Genomic DNA, 9,182 nt, shown 5'->3' on the forward strand with positions numbered 1-9,182 from the left:
TTTCCCTCAATCAATCACTCGACAGTAAGAGATATAACTTACCGGCGGCGGAGTTCAACGAGACGCCTCTGAGAGAATGCGCGCTAGGGTTTCCTCTCAGATCTTATATAGAGGAAGCAGTTGTGAGAAAGGTGGTGAGAACGACGGTGATAACGGCGGAGAGATAACTGGCGGTGAGAACGATGGATTAGAGAGATTCGACGGAAATCGCCTTCGAAATCGCCTTTGAGAGAAACGGCGTTAGGGTTTTCTGAATTTCGCGAAACAGTGAATTAAAAAAAACACCTTATATATGTCCGATAAATAATCCAGTTAGGTTTAAAAGTACATTGAAAAATTAAAGGTTTGATCCGGTTTGGATGACTTACTAGTAAGTCGTCTGTTGAATACTGTACATAAGACGACTTACTAGTAAGTCATCTTAGACCCTAAATTTAACTCTTACAATATATGTTGGCAAAACCTAAACCAAAGAATATCATGACTCACTACTTTCACTCATCTATGTTGAAAACAATTAACTTTTGTTATATCTTAATTTATATCTCTTAAAATATATGTTAATTACATGATTTCAATTTTTTACTTATCAAAATATTTTTTACAAAATTTTTAAATTATTTCTAAATAGAACTAGTTCAGACGACTTACGGGGGTTAGAAACGTAAAAAAAATTCGGTTTTTTTGTTTGTTCACAAGGGGCTGGTTGTAATTTCAATAGCCTTTTAGGTTACTTTTGCATTTGATTCAAGTTTGAATTTAGTTTTGCATTTAAGATCAAGTTGTGAGTCATATTTGACAATTTTTCTTAAAAAAAATCTTGATTGATAAAAGAATGGTTTTTACAAAATCAAAAACCAAAAACTAGCACAGATAATCTGCAAACAATCGACCTCTGATTTTTTTTTTTTTTTTTTTTTTTTTTTTTTTTTTTTTTTTTTTTTTTTTTTTTTTTTTTTCATTCGGTTTTGGACGTTTGCCAGCATAGGTTAAAGTCCTAAAACCCCAAACCAGATTGGATGCAAAATATATACTGGGCCCACAAAGCTTGGCCCATAAACAAAAACATAAACTTTAAGCATAGGAAAAAGAAGAAATCGTTCGTCTGGAGAAGACGGAAGGGATAAGGATGATAACGGTAAGCCAAGTTTCCTCTTACTCTTCTTCTTCTTCAAACCTCGCTTCTCTGTCTCGTCTCAACCACAAACCATCCTCGAGACTCCGAAGCTCTTCTCTGTACAGACCAATCTTCTCCGTTCCGACCAAAACCAGGAACACTTGTAAAGCCAATTCATGGAAGAATCTCGGTCTGGTCATCAACTCTAGAAGGTACTTTCAATCTTTATATCAGATGGGTTCCACTTGAAATCGATTATACTTGTTCTGCTTTGGATAATGCGACTTAAAGTTCTCTACTTTGTTGATGAAACTAAAGAAAATGATTTTTAGGACCAGTTTGATGTTTCTTAGGCTATGTCTGGTTTGGTAGGACTTGACATTTTTCTGAAAATGTTTTTAAGACTATTTTGTGTTTCTTAGGCTGTGTCTGGTTCAATAGAACTTGATCTGTTGCTGTTCTATCACTTTACTGTGCATTGTTTGCTGAAGAAACGAAAAAAAAAAAAAGATTTTTAGGACCATTTGGTGTTTCTTAGGCTATGTCTGATTCGCTAGGACTTGATTATATGTTGATGTTCTGTCTCTTTACTTTACATTGTTTGCTGATTAGAGAGTTTCTGTTCAGCTCTGAGGTTTCGACATTTGATCCGTTGGGTATTAATCCAAAAGAAGCTTCTGGCCTGAGTAGTATTTGGGAAAGCTTTCTGAGTGTTTTGTCTCCATCACTTGAAAGCTCCTCCGGTAGCAAAAGAGATAAACCATCTTCTGGTCGTGGCGTGGCAGGTCCGGTTAACTTACATACATTCACTTATGTGGTTCATCATGTTTAATGATGCTTAGCTATATTGAATGTTTTCTCAGCTGCTATTGAGGACAGTTCCATTGACTTTGGAGATTTCTTCAAAGGCCCATTGCCTGGGAAGTTCCTAAAGCTCCTCGGCTTCCTAGCTCTCTCTCGCCTCGGAATCTACATCCCACTAGGCGGAGTCAACCGAGAAGCCTTTGTCGGCAACTTGGATCAGAACAGCTTGTTAACCACATTGGACACATTCTCCGGTGGTGGCATTGGTAGACTCGGCATATGCTCCCTCGGTATCGTCCCTTTCATCAACGCCCAGATCGTGTTTCAGCTTCTCGCTCAAGTCTACCCCAAGCTGCAAGACCTTCAGAAGAAAGAAGGCGAAGCGGGGAGAAAGAAAATCCTCCAGTACACTCGGTACGCTTCGGTTGGATTCGCTATAGTACAGGCGATAGGACAAGCGGTTTACCTCCGTCCTTACGTGAATGACTTCAGCACTGAATGGGTTGTTTCGTCCGTCACGTTGCTAACACTTGGCTCTGTCCTCACTACTTATATTGGAGAGAGGATCTCCGATCTGAAGCTTGGAAACGGCACTTCGCTTTTGATATTCACGAGTATTATCTCTTACTTGCCTGCTTCATTTGGTAGAACAGCAGCAGAAGCATTACAGGAAGGAAACTATACTGGTCTGGCTACCATAGTTGTTTCATTCCTCCTCTTGGTACTTGGAATCGTCTATGTTCAGGTAACTAATTAACTAACTACCCTTCGTTTGAGTAAAATTGTCGGTGTTGAGTAAAATTTTCATTACAAAATAAGTATCATTTTATAATTTAAACGCAAAATTTATTAATAATATTCTCTAGTTTATTTTTCTCTTAGTTGAAATATAGTTATGTGTATAGTAATGATTTTTTTTAATTTAAAGATATACAAAATTAAATGTTTTCTTAATCTGTGTGCACATATTTAAAACGATAATTAAAATGAAACGGAGGGAGTGTAACACAAGCTTTGTTCAGGAGTTTATAGTCTAACAAGCAAAGTGTTTCAGGAAGCAGAGAGGAAGATTCCACTCAACTATGCCTCCAGATACACCAGCAAAGCAGCTGGGCTGCAGAAGTCTGCTTATCTTCCATTCAAGGTCAATAGTGCTGGAGTGATGCCTATCATATTCTCCACGTCATCTCTTGCTCTCCCTGCTACTCTAGCGCGATTCACCGGCATTTCTGCTCTGAAGAATATTGCTTATGGCTTGAACCCTGGATGTGAGTTCTTCTTGAAACTGTTTTGCCAATGTTGTAGAGAGACCTAAAAGCTTCAGACACAAATTCTTTGCAGGTTCGTTCTATCTTCCAACAAATATACTTCTCATAGCTTTCTTCAACTACTACTACACTTTCCTGCAACTTGACCCGGACGATGTGAGTGAACAATTGAAACGACAAGGTGCATCCATCCCTCTTGTCCGGCCTGGTAAAAGCACTGCTCTCTTCATCAAAACCGTAAGATCCTCTCTCTCTCCTTCCTCGGTTTCTTCAAACTTAACATTTTGGTTTTTCATCATCAATATATATAATATTTGAATACTCTTCAGGTTCTTGGCCGGATATCTGTTCTTGGATCAGCATTTCTGGCTGTTCTAGCGGCGGGTCCTGCTGTGGTTGAACAGATCACTCACTTGACAGCATTCAGAGGATTTGCTGGAACTTCTGTTCTGATTCTCGTAGGGTGCGCGACAGATACTGCAAGAAAGGTTCAAGCTGAGATCATCTCGCAGAAGTACAAGAACATTGAGTTTTATGAGCTTGACAAGTATGATCCATGAACTAGTCCTTTCTGTTTTACTTATATTACCATCAAATCACATTGTACTGTATGAAAGTACTATGTAACGTTAAGGGCTTTGACTTTGGTTAGTATATATAATAGCCCTGTTCGTAAGTAAGACGCTGTGCGTCAGCGTCCATATGACCGGAAATAGATACAGATTACGGCAAAACAACAAAAAGATCGAGAGAGAAATCGACGCCGAATTTCTGAAAATATAGACGCCGTGCCAGATTTCCGAAAATTATTGACGCCATTAATTCCGGCGTCTGAAGTCGACGTATATCAACAACGTTAAATGATCGCTGCGTTTAAATCCATCTAATATATTTCCAGATACACTGTCTTAAATATTGGTCGCTGACGCTAGTTTCAGCGTCTTACAAACGAACAACGTGATATCTGTCATGTAATTTGTGAAAGAAGGTTGAAACACCTAAACACTTCACACAAAATTGAAAATATTCGGTGTATCATCAAGGTAGTACTTTGCGTAGCTCGGTTTATGACCCACCTTGCCAAAACCGAACAAATTTTTTACAAGTATCTAAATGATTCCAAAATTCCTCCACTTGAAATAACTAATTTGAATAGGCTCGGTCGGTTTGTGGAAGTCCTTTATTCCAATGGTTTGATTAACCATTTATTAATGCTTTTACACGGTCTAGGTTTCTACACGGTCTAGGTTTCGATCCCCAAAGAAGGCGAAAGGAGATCTGCAACTTGATGCATTGTCGGCCGTGGAGTCGTCTGTAATATTTCTCATAGTTTGTAATAGCATATCCAGCGTTAAAAAAAGAATAGACTCGGTCCCAAAAAACTAATCTGATAAGAACTAATCTATATACGATCTCAAAACATAAATATTTAAGATTATGACTTCATGTGTTCGATGTTTTTAAAACCCGACCCGCAACTGAATTCAGTTTAGTTATATTTAAAAATATTATATCAAATAAAATGTTTCAGTAACCAAAATTTTTTAAAACTATAAAATAATAAACTGAAAATGTAATAAAAAAGTTATAAAATAATTTAATAGTTCAAATCTAAAAATAATATAAAAAAGACATTTAAATTTCGCTCTCTAGATCTTCATCACTCCAAATCGTATTCACCTTTAAAACAAATGACGTAAACTAAGTTCTTATTTGCTCGTGTAGTGAGAAGTAAAAATAAGTATGATTCTCTGTTCTTTTATACAAATTTGGAATTTCATGAATGTTAATATTTTAATTATTAAAGTCTTCAACACAAGTGATCATGTAATAATATTTAATTATAAAGAAAATGAGAAGTAGACATAAACGATACTGTGACGTAAATATTTATGGTTGTAAGTCTTGTGGTTTGTGAGTTGCTGGTAAAAGAAAAAATAAACAAATTACGGTGTTGCTTTATTAATTTTTTAGAACCTCTAATTTTTACTTTAAAATAATAAAAATTAATTATTTTACTAACAAAACTTTTGTTTACATACAAATCCGGGTTTGTTCGGTTCATTGGATTTCCGGTTTCTAGGTTTTTAACGGTTTAATACATGTTTTTAACCGGTTTAACTTTAGCTAACTTAATCAAAATTTACAAGTACATAGGTAGATCCAAATCTTTGACTCGATGAGAACTGATCCGAACCTGAACGCCCATGCCTATATGAGTTTTTGAAATTTCAAAGAAGATGACTTATACAGACTAATGGAGAAAAAAACAGATATGAGATTTTTATAATGGTGTTGTTAGATGTAAATCCTAGTGTTTAGAATTATCGCATGTAAATTTCACACTGTTGAAACAGAGAACATCAAAGTCTTGGTATCTGTTTGGTCTTGAAACCCGAACATGTTAAACTAAAGGAAGCCACGAAAAGTTTCCCACACTTATGTGTTTATTATCAAGACAGTATTATTATTATTATTGATTGTAATCCAGTGGCTTTGGCATTTTAATCGAAATATTTACACGGCAAGATATTTAACAAAAATATATCATTCTAGATATTTAACCAGACCTTTGATTATTGATAATATACATACAACGTAACCAATTCCCATTACAAACAAACAATATATTCATGAGACTATACCATATCTCTTCGAATACTTCAAGGCAATGCTCCTATGAGCGTAGTGGAGGATAGTTTCATATATTCAATATCCCTCAGCGACTCAATGTCTTTGCCTTGGAGTCCCTTACATTGGAAATAGGTAATGGTATAACTCACAAGCTGAAACATCCTCACTGCAGCGATAGAACTCACAAGAACCAAACCGATGGTTAAGATAACTGGAAATGAACTGTTCAAATCTACCCGCCTCACTATCTGAACTAAACCGAAGGACACTAAACCGAAGAAAAGATTCAAGAGGAATAGTTTCGGTTTCATCCCTTTAACGATCTTTGCAGCTTTCCCCAAAGCTTGGATCCCATAAGTTTCCTCAAGTATCGATATGACCAAAGATAGATACCAAACGATAGCTAAATAGGACTCAAACACTGAGAACAGAACAAACAAAGCCCCAGACTTGGCTGCCAAGTAATCGAGTTTTGTAGATAACAAAAGAAGAGGGAAAAGAACTATGACGAAGACAAACCAATAGCCAAGACTGAAGAGAACAATGTAGAAACTGGTCACAAGAGGTCCCTTCCAAGATTTAAGGGTCAGAGCAGGGAAGTCTTTGATCTTCACATTCTCTTCTTTATGAGTAAGAGCTGAAGCATGGACGATGACTAGAACAGATAAAAGGTTGATGATGGAGGAGACTGCGGCAAATATGTATGAAGACACCACAAATTGTTGAAAATCTTGAAAGACTTTCATAAGATGGGATACGTATTCAGGGGTGCTTGGATCCATCATAGGTATCAGACTTGATTCTTGAATCGAGTTTGTTATGTCGGGTTTGATGGCAAAGACGTTGAACAACTAAACTAAACCATTGAGAAACAGAGGGAATACAAAGACAGAGAACATCAACTTCTTGTTCTTGAGAAAGAGTTTGCCAGATTCATGTAAGATACACATAACCTCTTTTAGAACATTCAAGAAGGAAGCCATGGGGTTTCAAGAGAAATAGAAATGAAAAGATTATGAATATTGGTTTTAGAGCATCTTCCTCCCTCAACCTAACCCTAGCTCTGCAAATTGGGCAACTCGCGGCTTTGAGCAACCAAGTGTCCACACACTTCCGATGGAACACGTGTCCGCAACCGGGAAGGTTCCGACACCATTGTCCCTGTCTGAACCCATCAAGACAAACCACGCAATCGCTTCCGTGCCGTGTGGTGGGTTCGTAGAATTTAAATTGCGGAATCTTTTTAACGAATCTTGAAGATAACCCATCCGAGGATACATGTCGGCGGTTACGTCAGCGACGTCGTAGGTGGCGATGGAGAGAAGAGAGGATGAAAGGGAGAAGAAGAAGAGATGCGATGCCGAGAAGGAGGAGGAAGAGAAAGAATATTGATATCATGATAACGCCTACGAGGAATAGAGAGAGAATTTTCGTTTTCGGCTTTGGCGGTGGTGGAGACGCCGAGGTATACGGTGGCTCGCCGGAGACATTCGTCGGAGGCATCGCAATATAAAAAGAATTCGTTTTTGGCTTCTCTGTTTTGTTTCTTTTTACACCTGAATCTAATGGGAAAAGCTAAACACGGAATGCTTTGATATTTTTGTGAGCTGAAGTTCTAAAAATGAGAGATATTTCTTCTTAGAAACATGACGCAATCAAAAAGTTTACAGAGAAACGGTCATGTGTCAGTGATTTTTTTAATTTTACTTTGGGCTTTGGATCATGTGAAAGCACTTTTAATATGGTTTTGTTTTGGCTCCATGTCAGAAATTTATAACAGGTATGTATCGAGCTATATAATAATAATACCTTCTTTTAAAAAAAAAAAAATATTCTACTGAAAAAAATAATTTCGATTATAAATTATGTGTTTTAAATTTTGATAGTCTGATATAGAATTTGGGAATAATATACTCCAGAACCGACCAAAAATCAGATATCGATTCTGATAAGATCCGGCCTAAATATATGAAAGAGTCTATTTTTCGAAACCTCAAAAATCGATAGAACCCGACCCATGCCAGGAATTGAATGGATATCCGTACATATAATACATATACAATAGAACCTCTATAAATTAATAATGTTGGAACTTTAAAATTTTATTAATTTATAGAGATATTAATTTAAAAAAGTTTTCTTATTTAATTTTTATTTTATTTTAAGATATATTTATTCTAAGATAAGAAAAATATATTGATTTTACTGTATATACATTAATTATTATTCTTTGAAATTTTACATTTATATTAATTATATTATATTATTCGGTGTATATAATATATATTGCATAGAACTTAAATGTGGTTTTAAACATAATATTACTAAATCTCATCAAAAATATATTAAATGTTAAGAAAATATAAAAATAATTCCATTGTGAATATAAAAATAATAATATAATAATAGGTTCTGATTTATATAAAATATGTATACATATACATTATTAATTTATAATTTTAATGTGACCATATGTTTACATAGAACTTGTTGATGTAAGATAATCAAGCTACACTAACTAGAACACACAGCAACACAGAGATATTTCTTTTCAATGAATTCGACTAGATTAATCCTTTTAAAAGCACATACAAGTTCTTCTTAAAAGCAATCATTCAAGCAAGTTCAAGACAAACCTTGACTTGTTGACTAGTCTTCCTCGTTCACAGACTTTACGTAGTCTATGAACCACTCAAACCCTTAACCCCTAATGGCTTTGCTTCTCCTTATTCGGACTTGCAAACCTCCTATTGCTAAAAGCTCTCTTTGTGTGTTAAAACGTCACACCGTGCCAAATAGACATAAAATCTATTTAATGGAAACTTTCCATATCTTCTTCTTCAGCGAATAAGCCAATCTTCCTTTCTTCTGAGTTAGATTGCTTCTTCTCCAATTCTTCCTTTAAACTGACTCCTTCAGTAATTCTTCCTTGAATGCTCATTAACTCACCCGACCAGCTTCTTGTATCCTCATCTGATGTCGTAGTTCATGTCGTGCTTCATGAACTACTTCAGCTCCGTCTTGACTATACATCTTCAATCTCCCCCTTTTTAATCCTTGCGTCTCACAAGTACCTAAGATGAAGTCACACACACAACACAGGGATTCACAATAAACACGAGCAAACACATATAGGCACGAAGCAACCAAAAGCATACTTATATTATCTTAATAGTTGGGTTCAAGTATTTAATACATCTTCACAAAGACAACACACATAAATACTCTCCCATAAACCATGATCAGTCTGAATAATAAGATAAACACAATTGCAGCAAGTGGTGCAATCGGAAAGTACATAAAGCAAATAAACATCAAAGGTTGCCCCCCCACAAACTTAGCCCTTCTTCATCTTAATC

The 9,182-nt window shown here is 36.0% G+C and overlaps 3 protein-coding genes across 4 annotated transcripts; 1 reads left to right on the plus strand and 2 right to left on the minus strand.

The window, feature by feature from the left end:
- The first annotated feature begins 1,068 nt into the window (after positions 1–1,068).
- Positions 1,069–3,845, plus strand: LOC106306830 (preprotein translocase subunit SCY1, chloroplastic). Of its 2 annotated transcripts, none has more exons than XM_013743591.1 (6): positions 1,069–1,329; positions 1,730–1,902; positions 1,981–2,666; positions 2,976–3,189; positions 3,263–3,426; positions 3,519–3,845. In XM_013743591.1, the coding sequence occupies exons 1-6, from the start codon at positions 1,130–1,132 to the stop codon at positions 3,747–3,749; spliced, it is 1,668 nt and encodes a 555-aa protein (XP_013599045.1). In that variant the 5' UTR covers positions 1,069–1,129; the 3' UTR covers positions 3,750–3,845. The 2 variants fall into 2 exon arrangements, with proteins under 2 accessions (XP_013599045.1, XP_013599046.1); XM_013743592.1 differs by having other exon boundaries at positions 1,070–1,329; positions 1,745–1,902.
- A 1,958-nt stretch (positions 3,846–5,803) lies between these two features.
- Positions 5,804–6,806, minus strand: LOC106304915. The gene has a single exon (XM_013741303.1). The coding sequence runs from the start codon at positions 6,606–6,608 to the stop codon at positions 5,853–5,855; it is 756 nt and encodes a 251-aa protein (XP_013596757.1). The 5' UTR covers positions 6,609–6,806; the 3' UTR covers positions 5,804–5,852.
- Positions 6,645–7,388, minus strand: LOC106304916 (RING-H2 finger protein ATL56). The gene is given in 1 exon segment (XM_013741304.1): positions 6,645–7,388. A coding segment is annotated over 1 exon segment (570 nt). The 5' UTR covers positions 7,327–7,388; the 3' UTR covers positions 6,645–6,756.
- Between the last annotated feature and the right edge of the window lie 1,794 nt (positions 7,389–9,182).

This window comes from Brassica oleracea, chromosome C7, assembly GCF_000695525.1.
Source record: "Brassica oleracea var. oleracea cultivar TO1000 chromosome C7, BOL, whole genome shotgun sequence".
NCBI lineage: Eukaryota > Viridiplantae > Streptophyta > Magnoliopsida > Brassicales > Brassicaceae > Brassica > Brassica oleracea.